The sequence below is a fragment of the Lichenostomus cassidix genome, chromosome 4 (assembly GCF_008360975.1).
Source record: "Lichenostomus cassidix isolate B80296 chromosome 4, HeHo_3.0, whole genome shotgun sequence".
In the NCBI taxonomy this organism is placed as follows: domain Eukaryota; kingdom Metazoa; phylum Chordata; class Aves; order Passeriformes; family Meliphagidae; genus Lichenostomus; species Lichenostomus cassidix.
This window is the reverse complement of record NC_139484.1, coordinates 28,496,966-28,519,400: the sequence shown is the minus strand read 5'-3', so window position 1 is coordinate 28,519,400 and position 22,435 is coordinate 28,496,966. Positions and strand designations below refer to the sequence as shown.

At 39.6% G+C, this 22,435-nt stretch overlaps 2 protein-coding genes and 1 long non-coding RNA gene across 8 annotated transcripts in view; 1 reads left to right on the top strand and 2 right to left on the bottom strand.

Moving 5' to 3' along the window:
* Positions 1–6,147, bottom strand: part of ARFIP1 (ARF interacting protein 1) — a 40,126-nt gene extending 33,979 nt beyond the window's left edge. For 3 of the 6 annotated variants that reach the window (XM_085058515.1, XM_085058516.1, XM_085058519.1), the window contains exons 1-2: positions 6,008–6,147; positions 1,656–1,735 (exon numbers count right to left, since the gene is read on the bottom strand). In XM_085058515.1, the coding sequence (XP_084914641.1) occupies positions 1,656–1,733 (78 nt within the window). In that variant the 5' untranslated portion in view covers positions 1,734–1,735; positions 6,008–6,147. Of the gene's footprint in view, positions 1–1,636; positions 1,779–6,007 lie in introns of those variants that run through there. The other 3 variants (XM_085058520.1, XM_085058514.1, XM_085058518.1) reach the window with 3 other exon arrangements.
* A 41-nt stretch (positions 6,148–6,188) lies between these two features.
* Positions 6,189–9,172, top strand: TIGD4 (tigger transposable element derived 4). Its single transcript, XM_085058513.1, has one exon. It carries the CDS (start codon positions 6,189–6,191, stop codon positions 7,899–7,901), a length of 1,713 nt encoding a protein of 570 aa, XP_084914639.1. The 3' UTR covers positions 7,902–9,172.
* Positions 9,173–17,424: 8,252 nt separating this feature from the next.
* On the bottom strand, positions 17,425–22,293 carry LOC146438160 (uncharacterized). The gene is made up of 3 exons (XR_014852029.1): positions 22,156–22,293; positions 18,442–18,575; positions 17,425–17,731 (listed from the first exon to the last, which is right to left on the bottom strand). It is a non-coding gene; the product is annotated as an uncharacterized LOC146438160 (long non-coding RNA).
* Positions 22,294–22,435: the final 142 nt, after the last annotated feature.

Sequence of the window (22,435 nt, the reverse complement as noted above, 5' to 3'; positions counted from 1 at the left end):
GTCCCACCTCCCAAACACTCACCTGACTGCAGTCACCACACACAACTCACTAGCCTGGCAATAGACCTTTTCACCAGGTTAATTTCCCTGTTTCAGTGAGCTGAATCAGTTTGCAATGAGGCTACACAAGCACCAAAGCCATGAAATGAGCAGCTGAAAAGGGGAAGTGAATAACCTGCTAATTTGACTCAGACGTAACAAGAAACCACTGTCTCCATTTTATTCGAGAGTTTAAGCTAGCACTGCTGTGAAGACCAAGTCCTCGCCCTTTCCCCTCAGCTCTTACCCCCAGCAGCTTTCACCATCCCTTCACCTCCTTCCTGAGCCAGAACAATGTATTTGTACAGCAAACAAGACTCCGGAAACACTGCAGGTTAAAAGTGACCTATGCTCAAAAAGAGGATGGGCAATTTTTCCACTCACATTAATTCTTGAAAGCAGGCACAGCACCAACAATTGTGCCTATGAAACACAGCAGGTAGTAATGCAGTAAGAAGCTACTGAGAATGAAGGACTGCCCACAGCATCAGCTATTTCAGCAGTGCAGTATCTCAAATACTTACTCTGATGGTAGGCTACTGCCAAATCCAACAGCCATTTCTCTTTACCTCTAGATGTGAGTCGCTGTAACTTCACACAATCATGGTAAGCTTATTGATTGGACAGAAAACTAAACCACCAAACCACAACAGCACTTCTGTTGAAACAGGGAGTATGATTGCTGAATCAAGTGTCCCTTTGGCAAGTGTAGCCTACAGCTGACTCAAACTAAGCTTACAACGAAATTGATTCCTCAGAAGAAAATTTATCATATGTATAAACAACCTAAAGTAAATCTAAATAAGTTCCTAAATTTGTATTGATGTATTAGGCATGAATGACATAAGCACTACAGGAAAACATCACATTTCAGATGGATGTTTTATTTTGAAAAAATAGAACCATCCTTTAGTAAAAATCAGTATTTCTTTTGTACATCTCTGTTTCCAAATACCAGATTTGGAAATACACTAAATAGCTGTGGAATCAGTATTCTGTTTTTACTGAAAGTTTAAAAACAATTCACTGTCACTGAAATTCTAATAGTGGTAAAGTCAGCATTACTTTTTTTCATTTTTACTCTAGAAGAGTCACGAAAATATTGACTACCTTTCTGAAAGGGCATCCCAAACACACCTGATTAGCTAAATAATATTGGGAACCTTAGGAATGTGTTCATAATTTTAAAATGTCAGACTTCTCCCCAGAGAATCTGCAAGCTGAATTTGCTCACAGGGAAAAAAAGATTCACTTCTTCAGCAGTAGATAGATTACCTTGTTGTACTGAGGTTACACAGAGATTGCTGCCCTTTAAGTACCAACCCTTTCTTCCTGTAGTACTCACACATTTCAGACTCTACCATGCCTAAATCTATTCAACTGACAAAACAAGTACTGCAGCACAGCAATAGACTACTAGCTGAAGTAATCCTTTGCATGAATTAATTGGACTGTTCTTAATGGTGTCTCAAAACCAACCCCACCCATTCAAGATGCTGTGCATGAACTCATATCCCCATACTAACAGCACTGTGCTACATATAGCAGAATTTTTGGGAGTCTGAAACTTGTTAGGATTGGTTGATTTTACACTGACATAACTATCACCCCATCACCTCAGAGCCAGACTGGACCTCTTCTGCAGCTGGATGAGACTCATCAAGTGTTGTGGATTCACTGCTGTGTTCTGACATACCTGAAAACCAAATAGGTTTGGCATGCATTAATTGAAGTGAAAGGAGCTGGATGTTGCACCTCACAGAAACCAAAGCAGGCTTTTAGAAAACATATCTTTCACAAGTTCAGCTAAAGCAAAGCGAAACCTCCTTCTTTTGATGGTGATCAGGCCTTTAGCTCTCCAAAAATCGAACAGAGATCAGGAATTCAGTCTAGTGTAAGCTTTCACTGCCAAAGGAACTTTCCCCTGCAGACAAGTAAGCTTGCAACATAAAACCCTGGAAGTCAAACAAGGTTCTTTAGCTGATATATACTGTCACCTGCAACAATACACTGACTCTATCCTACCATTGCAAAGATCAACATTTTGTCAAGACATAAGATTTATCCAAACATTGGAAGATTATATTGATGCTAAGCCACTGAAACCTAAGCTGTTAAGTCTGTTGTGTTTACTAGAAACAGAATCCCTTTCATTTTAGTCTCAAAAAGATCTCAGCTACAAAGGCAAAGAAAGTTGTTAACACAGAGCACATGCACAAGAAAATCAACTCTGTGAATACAGTGATCATGAAGGATGAATTACATACCTAATTTTAGCTTAAGTGAGAAAAGTATCTAAATTTGATTTCAAATTGCTTGTAACTACAGGTGACACCACGATTTACTCAGCTGTTTGAGAGGAGGAGACAAGTGATCATTAAAAATTAATCAATCTGTCAGTATTGCATATAATCAAACATGACTACAGTTCACTAAGTCTTGCACCATTTCATACATGTTCAGACGCATACCAGATTAAGAAAAATTATAAAGAGATTACTATTTGTATTTATATTGTATTGCAAATACCTAAGCTATAAAACATTCTACTTAAAGCAAATAATTAATAAGGTAAGCAGCTCACATAGCAAGGGAAATAAAATAAGGACACAAAGGCTGAGAAACTGAAACACCTAGATCATCTAGATAATATTATACTGCATAACCTATTACCTACCTTGTTTTGGAAAACCGAACATGTGAAGTAAGAGATTTTCCCCAGAAAAAGTTAATCCAGGGCTATCACTGAATGAAGCTGGATTTTTCTAGGATCAATATAGAATTCCCTTTGAAGTCATTAAGAAATAAGTTTAACATCCTTATTTAGGCTTTCTTAATTTTTCAAATTTCTTTTCAACATGAAAGACTGTACAGCAGAGGTGCTGTCTGCCCACAGGATCTTGTCCAAACTTTGCTTGTGGTTGAAAATAACCACCTTACCATCTTATTTCAGAGTAGCTAAAACAATTACATTATAGAATAGGAAAATAAAAAAAAGTGTGATTAGCCAAATCACATGATTAGCTAAGTGTGATTTCCTTGCTCTTCTAGTTAAACAAAAAGCTAAATTCATCCTGTGGTGTAGTCTTCACTAAGACAGTCTGTTCTTCAGTTCTACCACATCAGTGTTCCTGGAGCTGCATTTGAACATCACATACAAGCTTATGTACCACGGTAACACTGTTTTAAACTATTAAATGTTATAGGCAAAAATATTTTTGATAGATTTAAGAACTTTTAATAACCTAATCTAGAGGCAAGAACCATCTCAAAAATCCATGTAGAAGACACTGCATAAAGGCAAGTAATTGTTTTTTTTAAATCCAAATGAATTCACCATTTGTGTTACAACACCCCTCCATGGCCAATTTTTTGTACAGTATTTTTTCCTACAAGTAGTGCCAACACTTTCAACACAGCTCTGCAGGATCACCCTGATCAACTTGAAAACATGAGAAGGGGAAAAAAATGTAGTTAAAGGTGGCTTTCATAAGAAGTCCAACTGCACATTCTAATTTAGCTACAGAATTTCCTGATTACTGCTTCTACAGTAAAAAAATAGGGGCATAAACATAAAATACTGGATGCAAAGGTGAAAACTTTCCACACCTTCACAAAGACATAGAAATGAAGACACTCATGTGAAATTATGGTAATCATGGCATCCACATACATGTGTAATTTATATTTAAGGTTCCATTACAAAAATGCATACAGACTTTTGCATTTCTGTAGTTCTTGCAGGTACCAGACAAAGGCCTGTTCTTTTTAAGAGGCTGTTAATTCCCAGTACAGCATGGATTCTGTATTATCGAAGGCTTGGTTGGTTTCTTCACTAAAGCAGCCACAACTTTAGAACACATTAGGTGACTGGTGTACCAGGACATTTGCTACCATCAGCTGCAATGAGAACAACTCAAAGAGGTTCTGCTCAGGAAAAAGATGCTTGATCCATGTTCTGACAAGAACTGAAACCCTATCCATATCGCTCCTGACCCTCTGGGTTTTCTTCTTCCCCACTATACCAGTTCTGCAAATCCACAAAAATACTGCACCACAGTAGTACAGAGGACACAGAATGGATTAAGAATCATCCCCCATGGCAAAGCTACCTTAAATGCATATTGGATTACAGCCTCAGTATTTTTAAGCTTTGCTCACCATAAATAAAACCACATGATTTTTAACTACTAGGGTTTTATGTATCACTTCTTTACCTGGCAAAGTAAAAAGCAAAACAAAGCAAGAACTTATGAACAATATAGTAAGCTTTCCCTAGGATGGAGATGCCAGAGACATTTAACCAATTATAATTAGTGGTTATAAGAGCATGCTTATGTACTATTAATAAAAAAGGCAAATTCATATTTGCTTATTCATGGAAATACGAAGTAAATGTCATCAACAATAAATTAATTTTGAATAAGAAGCATATTCTTCACATACTTCCATCACTTAGGTAAATGACTTACTGTCTCAGAAATAAGAACCATGGGAGTCTCAAGAATCAGATCTGCTTTTCTAAGCAGGATGCACTGGCCCCTTCACTTACTTTTCTCTTAAATTAATTGACAATAAGGCAACAGCAAGCTATCTTCTGTCTAAAATGAAGCTTATTACACACTTTCACTGTTGTCTCAATACTTAACTGCATAGATGAATATAAGTTTTTGTAACACTGCACACAATTCCAGTGTTGGTGGAAAAATAACCATTTTATGGATGTTTTCTTAATTTCAACTTCTAATGAAGAATACTTCCACTAATTCTTGTCAAGACAGAGAACAACCACTTTTTAAAAAAAGACTGTAAAGAACTGTATGAAACACTTCCTGCTGCAATCACACCAGTTTCCTCTTAATGCTCTTGAATTCCGTGGCTGCTCCACTTGCAACTCTAATTATGCTTGAGAGTTACAAGACACAATAAAGACAAAGATAAAGACAACGATTGGAGAACAGGGCTGCTGCTGACTTTCACACTCTCTGTGGTAGGTCAATGTGGCCCTAAATGCTTCAATGCTCAGCTTGTCTCCAGATTAGCTAAACCACGGGCTCCCGTTATGGTTTCAACTTCTACCAAAACAGAAAGAAGCAGCTGATCAAGATACTGCCTCAGCTTTCAATCCAAAACTCTTCTGTGTTTCTTACTCCTGAAACTTTGACTGTGTGTGTACATACATACATACACACATAAACATACACACGATTCAGAAAGTTTTGGAGTTGCACTGATCAAATAACATCCTTCTCCAGCCCTGCAAAAAGAACCCTTCTGTTATCTTCCCTAGAGAATCAACTCTTAGGTAACAGAGCCACCGACTGCAAAGTGATAACTCCGTTTCCACCAAGCATAAAAAGGACATGTTAGACACTGAAACTACATCCTGGGCTGGATGCTTAGAATGATCGCCCTCAAAGCCTTTCATGCCAGATGAAAGGCTATTACGGAGTCTCAGCTAAAAACAACCTGTTAGAGGTACTGTAAGAAATACCGGAAGAATTGCCTCTAGTTTGCAAACAATACCACATGCAACACCTGCTTGTCACACAACAGCAAAGCGTTTCCATGCTTTAAGAACGGTAAGCAAAACACAAATTGGCACACTTAAAACAGTAATTGCCAGGGTGTGGAATAAGTCCCAGGGGCACAAAGTTTACACAGCATTTACTGTTGTCCTCCTGCACCAGCACACAGCTCTCCTTTCTCCCTCGCGTAACCCGCCTGCTCCCGAGCTCAGGGCTGCCCTCCCCGCCTGGCCGCCAGCACCCGGAGCGGGGCGAACGAGGCGGGCAGACCCCGCTCCGCTCGCCGTTCGCTGCCGGAGCCCCGGGCAGCCGGGCAGGGCGGCCGCTCCCGCGGGTGACACGTCGGACAGGCCGGAGCGGGAGGCCCGGCCCAGCCCTCCCCGAACCCGGGCCCAGCGCCTGCCCCGGCCCGGCCCGGCCCGGCTCGGCTCGTCCCTCACCTGCCGGCGGCGCCGCTGCGGCCCTGGGCGCGTCGTGCTGCGGGGGAAGGGAGCGCAGCACGGAGGGAGGGAAGGGGGCAAGGAGGAGGCCGGGCGGGGCGGCGCCGGCGGCCGCTCTCCAGCTTTATTTTCTTCCTTCTCCGGTGGCAGCAGGAGCCGGAAGCGCCGGGCCGGAAAGGGGATGACGGCGGCGGCCTCTCTAGGCTGTCGTGTCTATGGTCGCAGCCATGGCAACCACCGCCTGCACCGCCCGGGAGCGCCGTGCCCGGGAGCTCGGCTGGGAAAGCGCCGGGAGCGGCGGAGCGGCAGCCGCAGTGCCTGCCCGGCTGGGCGTGCGGAGCAGCGCGCCTGGAAAACGCTGCTCGGTGCCATGGCACAGGCTCTGCCCGAGCCCACGGTGAGGAGGAAAAAAAGCATATCCATCGAGGAAAAAATTGACATCATAAGCGCTGTGGAGAGCGGCAAGAAGAAGGCGGACGTCGCGGCCAAGTACGGCATCAAGAGGAATTCGCTTTCTTCGATTATGAAGAACAAGGAAAAAGTTTTGGAAGCCTTTGAAACTTTACGGTTTGATCCCAAAAGGAAAAGACTGAGGACTGCTTTTCATGCCGACCTGGAGGAGGCACTGATGAAGTGGTGCAGGATCGCGCAGTGCCTGAACGTGCCGGTGAATGGTCCTATGCTGCGCCTCAAGGCGAATGATTTTGCCCAGAAGCTCGGGCACAGTGATTTCAAATGCAGCAATGGCTGGCTCGATCGTTTCAAGGCCAGGTATGGTTTAGTTCTCAGAGCTCAGCCTGTGGAAGCAGCTTCTACTGCTGCAGTGGATGCTCCAACTCTTTGGTACCAAAACGTGCTTCCATGTTATTTAAATGATTATCAGGCAAAAAATGTGTTTTATATACAGGAGACTGGGTTGTTGTATCAGAGGTTACCACATAACACGTTTGCGTTTAAAGGGGAAACTTGTTCTGTAGGTGAACAAAGCCAAGAGAGGATCACTGTAGCTGTGGGTGTAAATATGGATGGCTCTGAGAAACTCCCGCTGCTCGTTATAGGAGAAAACAAAACTTCACGCTCTTTCAAAGATGTGAAATCGCTGCCAGTGGATTATGAAGCAAATGATAGGGCATGCATGACTTCAGGAATCTTTGAAGAGTGGATGCATAAACTGGACAACAGATTTCAAGCCCAGCAGCGCCGAGTGGTTATTCTTGTTGATTCTCTCCCAGCTCACACAGAAGTGAAGAACCTGAAGTCTGTCAAATTAGCGTTCTTTCCTCCAGACTCTTCTTCATTTATAGCTATGAAACAAAGGATTATCAGAAGTCTGAAGGTTAAATACAGGCACTGTCTTATCAAGAGATTTGTTGACTGTGTAGAAAGTAATAAAGAGTTTACGCTGACTCTTCTTGATGCAATTGACATGCTGTACCTGTGCTGGAGGGAAGTACCACCACCGACTATCGTAAAAAGTAACAATGGAGCAACTTTCAAATTAGAAACTGTGACGAACAACAACAATGAGGTTGAAAGTGATTTTGATTTGATTGCATATGCACGGGCAGCTGGAGTAGAGTTTCCAGAAGGTTTGTCTTTGGAAGAATATGCAGCTCTAGATGATAGCTTGGTAACTTACGAAGTGCCCACAAACAGTGAAAGGGTGTGTGCCAAAGAAAGTGCATCAGAGAAAGCTGAGACATTTGTCGGTGATGAAGATAACGATGAAGGTGATCAACTTCAGGGAGCTGAACAGCCTTTACCATCAAAAAATGAGGCTTTGAGTGCTTTAGATACCCTTCGAAAGTTCCTCAGAAGTCAAGACACAGATGATTCTCTCTATGATTCCCTAGCTGACTTGGAGAATTTTATTCAACATGTAGCATGTGAATAAATATATTAGCAAAGTGGGAAAGCATGTACTTGGAAAAAAGGAAATTATATAAGTAAACAAAGATAGGTGGTTTAATAACAAGCATTGCTGAAATGTTCTCTGGTGTGTTTTGCTCAGGTGCCTAGATGTACATAACAAAATTATGAAAAAGGGCTGTGAACTGAAATTTTCCACAAAATCAGGAGCAGGTAACACATATTTGAGATGGAGAGAGGCAATAAGCTGAACCCTTAAAATGCTAACTGCAGTAAGTACAGTGGAGGCATAAGAAAATCTTTGAGCAGTTAAGTGCACTCAGAATAAACTGTTGACCACTTGGAATTCTTCATTCAAGAAGAGGCTAGCACTTTTACACATCAATAATTTCACCAGTGTTTTTGGGGTTTTGACAGTGGAGTACTAAATATTTATCACCTTGGTGCTTTTGATAGATAAACACAAAATTCAATAACACAGAAAATACATGTTTAAACTCTGAGAAGGCATTTTAAGAATAAATATTTTTCACCCTTCATCAAAAATTCTGGCCATCATTTATTCTTGCAGCAGATAATGGACAGCAGAAAGTTACCACAGCTTTGGATGTGTTGTTTTGCTTCTTAAAACCGCTCATGTGTGGATACACTTGAATGGCATAATCATTTATCTAAAAGTTAAATGACAAACCAACCTTTACTTGGTCTTTGAAGAGGTCAAAAAGGAAGATGATTCTCTCCCTTTCAGCCCTTTTGGTGCATGGATTTGATGGTTGCATAGGTCTTCCTATGCAACTCCATGTATTTCTACAGTAAATTCAGAAAAAAAATACCAGTGTCTGCACTAAAACCTCACTGAGCTCTTGTTTTATTTTCAATACTTGGAAGCTTTGCTGTAGGATTCAATGCACTAATGTGTTTTATCATTCAAATCCCATTAGCAAGGGTGGTGTTCGCATGATTGCAGTGTGAGGTTGTGTAAATCACTGTACATTTACATGTCTTTGAACATTTCAAACAATGTAATCATATCAGAGTCAAAACCTACAGTGTATATGACCTTGTGGCTTTTTGCAAAACCTGGTTTAAATTTTTTCTATAGGTATCAATTTAAATTTTTTCAAATGGTAGAGATAATAGTTTTTCGAATTTAGAGGAAGAAGAAAATATTTTATGGATGCCCTTTTAGGAAGCTTGTCCAATAAAGAATCTATTATGCTGCCTATAATTAAACCATGAGAAAAAAAATCTCATGCTTATGTGACTCTTCAGTTTTAAATAAATAGTTTGGCTAAAGCTTTGTTTGCTCTCTTTTTCTGTAGGACAGCTTATCCATTTATGAAATAATTTCAGAAAATGTATCCAATTGTTGGAAGACAGTGAAAATATTAGGGTGATTTAGTGAGAAAATGCTTATGACTATATGAATGTTTTACTAGAACCCCCACCAAAAAAACCACCACAATCTTCTGGTTTTTCTATGTGAAATATCTGATATGAATTCCATCCAAAGGATATTCTAATTAAATAAGAAATTTCTGTTGAAATCCCAATAAATAAAGTCCTACGTGGAGATTTATAAATTCTGTGAAAAAGGTAATCCTCTGAATTATCTCTTTTAGGTATTTATTATTTTAAAATACAGATGTAAAGTCTTTTAAATTAAGAATCTCATATTTTGCTTGCTTAAACATTTTAGAACAAGCTTATGAAAAGTACTTTCTATTTTGACTAATCTTATTTGAAGTTCATATAAATCCCACAGAGATCTGTAGATAGATTTCTTATAGTAGTCTTTTGATTTAAAATTTATTTCTTTGCAACAGCTTCTCCTGCTAGAAAGAAGTTGAGGGAAAAGTTTCTCTTATCTATATAGTAAGTGTGTAATTTGTTATGATTTGACTCTATGTGGCCCTCACTAGCCCGGATTCTGAGAGAATTCAGAGTGTGAAAGTGTTGGATCTGAATGAGAAATACTTGCATATGTAAGCAGCAAATCCTGGTTAAACAAGGATTCACTCTACAAGAACTGTAATTTTTGCAAGAAGAGGTTTAGAAAACCAGGAGATGGGAAATAATGTCATTAGCTGGAAAGGAAGGAAGTGAATTACTGAGTGTTGTCATACTCCCTCATGAAAACAACAGGAAGGATTTACTAATTTGGCCTGGACTTGGAAGGTGAGTTGTGGAACTTGCTTTCAAAAACATACAGCCCATCAAAATCCTGTATCTTTAGAGAATGTAGGACTTTTTTCTTAGCCTCCTACTACATTCTGAGAAACCAAACTAAAATGCACTCACTGAAACTGGTTCTGTAAGTCAGACACTTTATATTCTAACATTATAGCTTTAAAATTATTTAGGAGCCCAAATATTTCTCCTCTTAGATTTTGGGTCACATTTATAGTGAGAGAATGTGAAATCCATTCTGAAGTTGTTGCTGTTTCAGGTGTTTGTCACGGGGGGATGCAGACTACCAGATCCAAAATGCTAAGAGTGAAAAAGGAAGTGGTGCACTGTGTCAATGTTTGTCAGTTTAGCCTGTGTACTGAGTTAGCTGCAGCTTTCTTTCCATTTTCTGGGTAAACCATCAGCACTCTGGCTTTTTACATCTGGGATGGTATCTTTTGGAGGGAGAGGAAGAATATGGCTTTAGATTGCACCATATTTTAAATGAAGAACCTTTTCTACAAAAGGCAGGTAACTAAGGCTGTCATTTGCTTTAATACTTTAATATTAATATGGACAACTATGTGTTTTTTCTGTAGCTTTTCAACTTCATGCTATGGTTAGGTAGCAATTTTGTTCTTCAGCGTCAAGACAGTGAGGTTGCTTTCAGTAACCCAAAAGTGACTTCTGGAAGTGGGAACTGAAAATATGAAGTTTTAAAAATATAACCAACTTCTAGACAAGGCCAAAGTAAGAAAAAAATACTTGCAAAGTATGTTTGATATAATCAAAAGCATCCTCAGATTCGTTCTTGAGACAAGTAATATGTAAAATTCAGTATGCTCTTCAAAAATGCATATGTATTTGAAAAGTCTAAGAAATGCTGTGATTTTTTGGTGTGTGCAGTTCTGGATACCTTTCAGGTCTTCTTTTAAAACTGTCACTGAAAGGAAGATTGCTCACCCCTAATGGTAAAAGAAAATAACAAGTTTTTGCTCCCTTAGGCAGAAATGGAAAAGAGGAGGCAGTTAGGGATTTATAGGAAAGTGATCCATGTGTGCCTGTATAGCCCAGATTTGTGACATTTTGATAGCTAAGCAATCGAGGGAGCAAATGAGTCAATGTTTTCACATGATTATGCAAATCTTGAGAATAATACCCTCAAACACATTTTTGTAAACTAAATTAAATTATAACATTAAAGTATTAGTAAAACACCTTCAAGGATTTTTTTGTGGTTTTTTTGGGGTTTTTTTTGTGGTTGTGTTTATTGAAATGGTAGACTAATATCAGCCTACTTAAGACTTAATTAAAATGCATGGTGATTGGGCAATGATGGAATGTAATGACAGTGTTTCATATTATTTTATTCATTTAATATCAATAAAAGCTGATGCCTTCTATTTTTGGGAGGGAAAAGGAAGATTTTAAAAGTTCTGATTGGGAACTGAATGATGCTGTTGCCAGAGAATAGTTTTTTTATTTACACAAGGAAGTGAGTATTTGTATCTAGATGTTTTAATATGCCTGTTTTGGGGGATCCTTCCATGAAAATCAGAACCAAGCCCAGTCAATTAATAAGCAAACAAATCTAACTGAAATTTTTGCAGTGGGATGAGTGACAGTGTACTTCTCTCAATACATTCACTAACAACAGAAAAAAAATATTTGCAGATGAAAACATAACAACTTTATAGAACAACAGGTCTGACAGCCTGTTTTTACACACAGCCTTTATGCTGGTAAAGCAGCATGGTGTAATGTGATTCCCTTTTCCTGATATAACTGCACTGTGTTATAACCACGATTGGTTTTTAGAAACAGGAATTCAGGTGTAACTCAATTCCCTTCTTGCTAGCACAGCTACTCCATTTGAGCTGTATTTTCTTTTTTCCACTGTAGCTGTTTAACTGCATTAGTCTAGTTAAAATGGTGTGACATCTGGGTTAAGGCAGAGTGGGGAAGCCAGTAATGTCTTGCTAACTTATTCATAGCTGTGTCACCTCTATTCTTTGAGCAGAATGGAAAAGTGTAAATTGCAAATTACTGTGATCAGTAAAGTGAACAAATAGTACACTGAATTGCCAAATCTGTTGAGTGAGAAGGTGCCGTATTTTTGACAATTTCAAAATGGCTTTCTGTGTTCTACAATATTTCAGCTGAAAGTCATGTTCTTCCTAAGCTCTCACATCATCCTGCCTTTGTCACAACATTCCAGGCTTATGATGAATAGCACCAAGGGGAGCAGGTTGATCTCCTCACCACACAGGTAGCTACAATCCATGAAAGTTGCCAGCCTGCCCATGGATCAGCGGCTGTGTCACTGGGGAGGTGAGCTCCAGAGCTGGTTTGCATCCTCCCCTCCTGCACTTGTGTTGCTTTGTGTGCTGTGCCAGTGCTTGGCTGTCATCACTGAGGTAGTGACTCATCTGTCTGAGAAAGCTGTGGTCCGATGGGATGGTGCAACCTCACCCCAAACACCAAATGAAATAATTCATGATTTATTGTTTGAAGACTGCAGCACCCAGGATTGCTGAGGAAGGCATTAAGATATCTCAGCTTTCCTGGCCCCTGCTCAGTAGCAAAGAGAAGTTCTTGCTCTGGAGAAGTTCTTACAAAACACTCTCTATTCAAGAATTACTTTGACATGGGATAACTAGTTGTTGGATTTTTCATGTGAAGTCGTCCACTTCTCTTGAGAGATGTACTGTGGGCTGCCACTCTAACAGGAGACAACCTAATGAAAGCACTACTTTTCTTCTAGCAGCGCTGTTGCCTTCTACTTCTAACCTGTCTAAATGATGTGATATGATACTTTGCTATTCAAACTTGTATTTCTTTCTCCTTTCACCTTTTTCCATCCATTGCCCTTATAATTTTATACTCATTGATATCCTGACAATTCTGGTGTTAATGTCAGGAGTGTTGGCCCAACCTTCTGGCAAGCTGCTTTCCTCCTAACTCTCCCTATTTCTAATATTATCTTTTGCAGGTCATATTTTTGAATCATCTCATGTATCAGCCAGTATCACTCTCTTGGTACACATCCTCGTGATCTCAGGCCCTAATTTCTCCATTGCTGTATTTAGTGGCTTTCCCAAATCCTTGCTTCATTTAGCTGAGAACAATTAGTATGTCCTTATTTCTTTTTCTCTTTTCATTTTGTAGAGGAGGGTGAGCAATGCTTTTTCCAGCAGTTCCCCAGGACGTCTGAGAGAACTGGTAACAAAACATATAATACCTATCTCCTTTCAGGTGTCTCCATTTTCTTTTTCTGTCAGTGGTCCCTCTTGACCTGTTCTTTTGAAATTCTCAATTTGACATTTAGTGTCTTTGTTTAAACTGCTCCTATTTCTCTTTCTTCTCTTACCCCACCTGCCTGTATAGCATCCTTGCCACACTTCACTTTTACATTTCCATTTCTAAATAGCATATCTCTACCCTTAGCTCTCTGTGTTTTTCTTCCCTCCTCTTTTACTGGCCACAACTAATATTTAAACTACATTTCAAACTCCCTTGTCCTCCTTCCTATGATTTCATGTCCAGTTCTCTCCTCCGAAAACAAATACTTAACTCTGTCTGGAGACAAACCAGCTTTTTTACTTTCTATCTCACTTGGCATGTCTCCATTATATTCTTACATCAAAGATTATGCAATGATTAAAAGTATGTTATCTTCCCTAAATTTACTTATTTGCATTTTATTTTTTCTTCCATCCCTTATTCTTAGTAATTTTAATTCTTTCCCTTGTTTGAACATTTCTTTGGCACTCCTGATGAACCAGCATGAAATTTATTAATTTTTTTTTAAGCTCGTGAAAAAATAAACCCACAGCCAAAACCTGCACAAAGATGGAGTTTGGGGCTGTTTGTTTACATAGCTAATTGTTACAATGTTGCATTAAAAAGTCAGACTGAGAGCCAGCTCAGTAGCTAAGTTCTATCAGGGCTTTTTATTTGAACCTACATCTTTTGTTGTTCGTTTTTGCTCTTTGCTATTTCAATAGCTGTTTGTGAGACTTCAGCTATTTGTACCCTGTTCTTCTTTGTAGCCTACCCACATAGCCTGAGATCATGGAGAAAGGCAGGTAGAGCATAAAAAAGGAGGAGTTAAAAGGCTAGCTCCTGGTCTATTGAAATTTCCCTGCAGGAACTCAAGGAGAACTTGTAAGTCAGGTTAAACAGAACTTTTTATTCAAAATCAATATCCAGATTCCTCTTTAAGTCCATACCCATATATAAATTAGCTCACTGAAATTTTTATAAGAGGTAACACCACAAGTTCTCTGAATTTTGCATGGCAAGAAATGGCCACCCATGATTCAGCTCCACTTCAAAATTGACACAAGTTTGTTTTTGTTTTTTCCCCCAGAGCTAATGCCACACGATCTGTGTAAACTGTCTGTCACTGCCTTGCCCAGGGCTCATCGACATTCAGTAAGCAAATAGACATTTGCCTAGAGACAAGGCAAGGCTGAAACAGCATTTCTCTGTATGAAGTGTTTCTGCAGAGCCTAGAAGTTGCAGCAAGAGTCAGATGAGCTTGAAAATTGACATAGCTTTTCAGAAGTTAATTAAGAGACACTTTGTAATATGAACTTGGGATCTGAATTAGTGACACTTACTATGTGCTGTTACCAACAACTGCTAAACTGTTTTTGAAAAGCTGGCTCAATGGATATCACTTTTACTGCTCTGAGAAAAAGTGGCTATGAGTGTTACATGTACACTCAACACATGGCACAGACAAATATTACAATTCAAATTCTAGTAGAGACAAACCCTTAATTCCCTGTGAGAGCTGAGGGTGACCAGACTCAGTCCATTATACAGTGAGTATGTGCAGAGAAGCAGGCAAATACTGTAGACATGCAACAGCAAGACAGAAATACAAGTACAGGCAGACAGAGCTACAGACTCTTGGCTCTGCTTGTTGAATGAATACAAAGAATGATCCAATGTCCCATCAGGAGGACTTCCCCTGCATGTCCCATTACCAACACAATTTTTTTAAAAAGCAACAGAAATTCTCTTAGGAACCAGAAGAGATTTAGGGTTTGATAATTTCTTGCCAAGTTGGCAATGTTGTTCTTCATATCCTTGCAGCATGTATAAATTCGCAACAGAAACCCAAACTAGAAAATGTAAACGTGCAATCAAACTTGTAGTTTTTTGTGTCCTGTTCTCATCTGGCCTCCACTCATCCCATACAGATTTAGGTGCTCTATATCATACAATACATTCAAAACTTTGTCAAAGTCTAATCTGTTTTGAGCAACTTGTCCACTACAACTAACAGGAGAGCATTTGGCAAACTTAATGCTTGAGTGGCTAGAAATCAGCTTGCAAATTCATCTTAAATATTTATGGTTAAATAGCTTTAGTAAAACAACTTTATCATTCCCTAACAATATCTACACCATTATCTATACCCAGACATAATGCACACGTGCAACTCCAAACCTGCATTCCTTGTGAAATGCCTGCATCTGCAATAAAGATCTGTGGAGGACTAATACTGGGCTGGCAGATAGCATCCTGGAGCTTATATGAAATTTACATTAATGTAAGCTTCCTAAGGGATTATTTGGAATGGGGATTATGTAGCTTTATAAATTTAAAACTCCCTTCGGGTTTCTTCATCCTCTCACCTTATCTCACAGGGGGAGAACCCAGTAGCTTCCACTGGTGCAGCCTCACAAAGGTGATAACTTTGAACAGTGTTCTTTGGGGGAAGCTCTGCTAGTGTTCACCAGCATATTGGCCTCCAAGGATTAGGAAGGAATTTTGCAACGTGTGGAAAACAGCCTCTAGGATCCAGCCAGCGGGAGGTTTAACTGCTGCTCTGCCTCCCAAGTGGGCTGAGCCAGCCTCTTACTAGGATGCTCACTCCTCAGGCAAGGCACATATTTGTGAGATTACATCTTCTGAAAGCAGTAATGTAGGTACTGGTCTGATTTTAATCATTCATCCTGTTCTCTTCTTCCTGTCTGCCATTCCAGCTCCTCAGAGATTAAAAATTCCCTGCCAGCTGCCTGCCTGATCCAATCAGTTCCCCAGTTTGGAAACCTGGGATAGTTCTGGGCCATCCACCTTCCTGATTTGCAGACTTTAAATATAGCACCTATATTTGGCAGGCATGTTTTTTTTGATTTTGGGTTTTTTTTTGAGTAACACACGCTTGCATTCTCTAAAAGCATTTCCAGCTCTAATGGGAAAAGAATGAGTTGCGAACCTCAAATGAACTCCACGTTTCTCTCTGTGTGGAGATACAATTTTAAGCATTTAAACCATGCTGAGATCTGCCCTTAATGATATTCAAGAAGGGTGTAGACTCAGGCTAGGTGTGGATTGACCTTTGTGGACGTGTTAGAAGACATAAAGCTTCACAATTAAGTACTCAGAACCAAAATGGTTTAAGAGAGGAATTACACATTCACTTCCAGGAAGTTTCTGTTTCTTATAGGATCATATCTACAATTCTTTCCATCAGGGGTTTCATTAGCAGCCTCTAGTTGGGATTGACCTCTTTTATTCTTGCTGCATCTGCCTGGAACTGGATGAATGCCAGGTCTCACAGAATTTTATTATTGCATGCCTTGTACTTAGGGTACACCCCAGTATATAACCTGCTCCTTCTGACAGAAGATCAAGCTTCAGAGAGCAGGATACAGGCAAGGCAGCAGCCTGTCAGAACCATGATCTTCTCACTTCAGACCACACTTGATGCACCTACACTTTGGCACAGGGGTGGACAGACGCATAAAAAAGGAGCCATAGGGGTTAAGGGGTATCAGTCTGTGTGCTGCTGTTAGGATATGCAATTGGGCTGCTAGGAAATATACTGAAGTATATTTCACTGTCACAGCTCTCTACAGCATGAAGGTATGCCATCCTGTACTGCCATCACAGATACTGATCAAAACATGAATCCACCTGAAAATGTGCTGCAGTACATCAAACCCAGCTCTCCAAAAAGGATTTCTCCCCAAACCAGACTCAAGCAGAAGGCAAAATTTATGATTTTTTTTCAGGTAGTCTTGCAGCACTAAGCCAGCTATACTGAACTGAAAGCTAGATTTAAGCATCGGGTATTGATAAGCAATGCTTTCTGCCACAAATGCCCTAAGCATATCCCTTCCTAGGTTGGAACTGATAGCATCTTTGATAAGTATCACCAAAAATACTATCACCTATATGAAGACCTGCTCAGTGATTAAATACTGGTAAAATAGGGTACTATTTTCAGAGAAATAAGAATTATAGGCAAGACACTACTCACACTGCCATCTGAAAATGAGGGTGCACATACATGATTTTCCAGATTTCAGCATGGTGTTTGATTTCAGATTTGAGACAAAAGTGTACAATTTCTGAAATAGCCTCCTTGGCATTGCTGTTGAAGGACTGTTGAAAACTTGTTGAGTTGGTAATCTGTAGGTTTAATACAATCACTCTGACAAAGGGATATATCACTTTTTAGCATCTGTGATGGTCAAACCAAGATTAACAATGTAGTGCCATATAGGAAGTGCTTTAATCGCATATTTTTAAAACAAAGATGTGTTTCAAAAATATTATTTTCAAATATTCAGCTATGTTTCATTGCTTCAGTCCTAGTTTCCACTGGCATAGAGTAGCAGGCAAAGTCCCTTCAGGAGCACCAACAGATTTCGATACAGGGGCCTGGAATTAAAAAGGCACATGCTCAAAATGCAGGCTGAGTGGCATCCCAACAGCCTTAATTTAGCCTCTCACTTGCATACACATTTTAAATACAGTCTCTCTGCAGACTGTCACACTTTTTTCCTTTAATATCTGTCTGGTTTAAAGCAGGATGGTGTTTCTTTAATTCTACTCAGACTATTTATATGCTTGAATATGTCCTCAAATTCTGCAGAGCTGGACTATGACCGGACTGGAGGCTGCTTCCTTAATTTTAAATGTTGGCTTATAACACTAAACTAGAACTGAGCACTTGGGTTAGGTCCTTTAAAAGCATTTAAATGACAAACTATGGAAACAAATTTTTCAAATCATCTAGGAAGAAAATTTGCCCCAAATCAGATATCCATACTCTTAAAAGTAGTTAGTGCTTATTTGCATCTTTAGTATCTGAGTAGCTTTAAAAAACACTCATCTTTAATGTTTCTTTAGAGTCTGGACTCTATATTAACTATTTGTGAAGTAAAGTTCAGTAATTACAGAGAAAATATGCAAAGGAAAAAGACGAGAAAATTTATTCAAGAATAGAGAAAGGGACCTAGATGGGAGGATCAAATGAGAGCTGCCACAGCCTAAAAAAGTATCAAGCAACATTTAAGCAGTATTATTTTAGGACATCAAAGATTATCTTCAGATGCTTTAGGTGTGTCCGGAAAAATCTTAGTACTCACATTACAGTTTGGATGTGCTGGTGTGTTTTTATATGGTCTAGTATTACTGAAGGAATGTGATTTTCAGATTTTATTCTCTTCTTATGAGTTGTCCACAGCTGAAAAAATACCTTCAGACAGCCAGCTGAAGCACCCTAGAAATGAAAGTAAGGAGGATTTAAAAGAATCTAGTTTACTTTTCCTCAAGTACCTTGTCTCTCTACTCTTCATCTTACTAAATTCCCCAGTGATTGCACCTGAGACAGATTTGTTTGGTTTTCAAACCTTTACTTCATCAATCTCACTTTTTAATATCTCTGGAAGAGAAATGTTTCAATTTCTACAGAGCACTGTGGGTTTGCTCAAGCCAGATCTTAAGCCAGCACTGACTTGGAAGTGACAACTCCTGAGTAGTCACCTCCATGTAAGACACACAGCACTGACGTTTCATACAAAGACAGTTCACTGGCTGACAGCTTTTTGCCCATTTAGTTGCTGACTGTGCATCTATCAAGTGAGCTGGCACATGAAAGCCTGTGACCAGACAAGGTCTGATCCTTGCGTGGGACACCCAGGCTGTGTTTCTTCTCTCACTCCCAAGAGCAGCCACAGAGAATTTCCATTCTCTGCAGGTTTTTCAGAATTGCACGGACACTCCTTCAGCATTACAGTTGTATTGTCTGCCATGTATCTGTGTGTGCTGTGAGGTCTGCTCCCCTCCTGTGCCTGCACAGCCATTTCTGTACAAAACAGCTTTATTCCTGATTCTGGAGACTCAGGAGTCAGCTCCTGCTCTGAACAGGTTTTGAACACACTTGCATCCCTCTGTGAGGCATCTCTAGCAAATTAAATCTTCCTAGCTTATTACACAGCAGTACTTTTGGGGTCTACTTCTGGTCAGATGTGCTCCTCAACTTCTGACCGAGAATGGAAGGGGACCCTCTCCTGACAGCAGAGTTGCAGTGCCCAATGACCCACTTGTTCCTTTAATTAGGACTCGGATTGTTTATATCAACTGTACACTTAATGCAAGTTTGAGTTACATTGCAACCCTGCAGAAAATTTATATTTCTATTTATATAATTTCAATCTCTAATTCCAGTTTAAACCCCAATATGACGTACATAATTAGTTTCATAGAATGAGACAAACCTTTAGCTAATAAATCCCTGTGCTGTTCCACTAAAAAGCGAAAGCCTGATTTATTCATAAATAAAAGGTCAGGAAGGTGACCCAAGCCTTTTTAAAAACTGATCGTTTTTATTTCAGTTTCATTCCAGTACTGGCCTCGAAAGAACAAAATATAAAAGATTAACTGTAAATTTCTCTTACGGTACTGATATGTCAGAATGAATAAAGGTGCCTGAAAACTCAATTCTCAGAAGTGCATTGCTTGTCGGAGATAGTCATGGCTTCATGTCTCATGAGGGTGTTCTGCACAGTTTTGAGTATAAGTGGGGCACAGCATCCTGGCCCAAATACCTAGGATTTCCATGTTTAAAACAGTTATGGGGGCAGAAGAGGGTATGGCCACTGTTAGAGCTCAGGAGGACTCTGAAGCTGCAAAGTTAGGACAAAGCACTTATTATTTAGCTACTGAAAGGAATGTGAAGCTGGTAGCATTGTTTTCCAAAAACAGACCCTAAAGTACTTTGGGGTGTTCATCCCACATTTATCCAGCCTGCATTAGACGAAGATAGACATCATTGATTCCTACCTAGATTTCAAGGATAGGAGTCTTGGAAGGTTGTGGGTGAAACGATTTTATGGGTAAACTCCTCAGTAGGCTAGAGGAAAGCTCTACTGGGGACTATCTACATCAACTAGTAACTGTGTTTCTCTAGTGGCCAAATAACAAGCTGACTTTGCTGACCAGACATTGTCCTTTTGGAAGTGCAGTTCTAGCTGTGGATTTTGCTTTAGGGAAAGCTGAGCTCCCAGGAGGAAGCATATTTCAAAACACAGTCAGTACTACAACAGAATGGAGGCATCATCTATTTTAGGATTCTACACAAGTCATAAATAACTTAGGAATCTTTTGGCATGTGTAAAATGTATAATCCATGTACTGCTTTCCCAAAAATGAGTAGAAACAAAGTGTCCAGCTACACTTCAATGTTAATCTGCCAGTGCTCTAAATGCACCCAGCAGCCTTTTCCATTTCAGAGATTTTTATCTTAGAAATCCCTATTTGAACCATTTTCAAAAAAATTTTGTTAAAGGAAACTTAGATACAGACATCTGAATATTTTCAAGTATAATTTTGTAGATACAAACATCTGGATATTTTCAAGTTTAGTTTTGTATTTTATTTCTGTTCTTATTGAAGTATCCAAAATATTATAGCCATGAAATAAGAGCTTGTTATGCACAAGGAAGAAAATAAAGAAAAAGAAAATAAAAGACAATTACAAGTCCAATTAAGGAGATTCTTAAAACTGGCAGATACTTGGTTTTGTGCTTTTATTGTCACTCTCATTTTAGTTATATTATACTGTCCCAGTCAGGGGCAACACCTCATTGTTCTAAGCTTTGTTCTAATTCATACTGGTGGTATTGGTTTCAGAAAGATCTAAAACTTTTTCTGAAGCAATTTTGTGGCTGAAATAAAATGTACCTTGTCATTTCATATAATCTAGAATTGAATTTGCTGGAAAGAGAGCTTTATCATCTGTAACTCAGTCAGGCATTGTTTGCTCTGAAACAAGTGCAACTGTGAATGCAGCTCCAGACCCCCATGAGATTTCTACACAAGGATGCTGTGGATTTTAGCCTTGATTCTTCAAATCTTACTTAGCTCAACAGTCTGAAGAAGTGCCATTGTAGCCAACACTCTGGCTGGCTTGAGAAGATTCCTGTGGGCTTTGCTCAAACTCTTGCTTTGGTGACTTTTTTTTTTAATGTTGCAGTGAATTGCAATACACTGCTATTTCCATTCTTTCACAGCAAATTGTGGGAAAATGTTATCCTTTCTCAACATATGTCAGAGACAGAAACAAGTTATTAAGGGACTAGCAGAACTTGGCTGGCTCCAGCCCCAGCCTGCACTTCAGAGCAGGTGGATTAGCTGCTGAAATCTGCAGCAGGCAAGCTGCACTAGCAGGTCTGTCCTATAAGCCGTGTAACCAACCACCCACTTGCCACATCACTTGCAAAAGTTTAGCTGTTTTTGTTCTCACAGGAAAAAGGAACAAGAAGAGCATCAGCCATCAACCAGAAGGGCTGTAGCATTGCAATACATTTCTGTTTTTCTGAAAATTGCAATACATTTCAGTTTTTCTGAAAATGTCACTCTGATGACATCCTCTTATCTCAGTGATGCAAATCCTTCTCAGTTAGGGAAGAAGATTGCCAAACAGTTTGGCTTTGTGGTCAGAAATGCCCTTTATAACATAAAAATTGATGAAACAGCAACATTGAATATGCACAAATGTTTCCAGATGGCTAATATACATTGTAACCAGAAACCATCCAGAAACTTCTGTGGTTTTACCTGTGAAAAAAACTTTCTTTTTGCTAAGGGGCATTGTGGATGCTAATAAGTGCACTAAAGCCCATGAAATTATCAGACACAACCTACCCCTCTTACAAAATCATCCATGACTGAAGCCACACGGATTTCCGAATACACATTTGTTTTGCAACAAGATTGTCACGACAGCTTTTGGTTTCTGTATTTCTCCTGTGAAGAGAGACACATAGGCTGAAGACAACAACCAAGGCAGAGATACTGACCTCACTTCCCAGACAGGCAAAAGGGAGCCTGCTGGGAATGCTTCAGTGGAGCATGATCCCAGTGCTGCTGGGGATGGATCAAGGTAACTGCCCTTGCTGGAGAGTCTGATTTGTCAGCATCCAGAATACCTTGTTCCCCTTTCTCTACAATTAAAAAAAATTGAAATAGTCAAATGCATGGCAAATTGCCTTTGTACCCCTCTAAAGTCTTAATTAAAAGGTACTGTGGCCAAGAGTCACATTTCCTGTACTTTTATTTGCCTTAGACATCATAATTGTG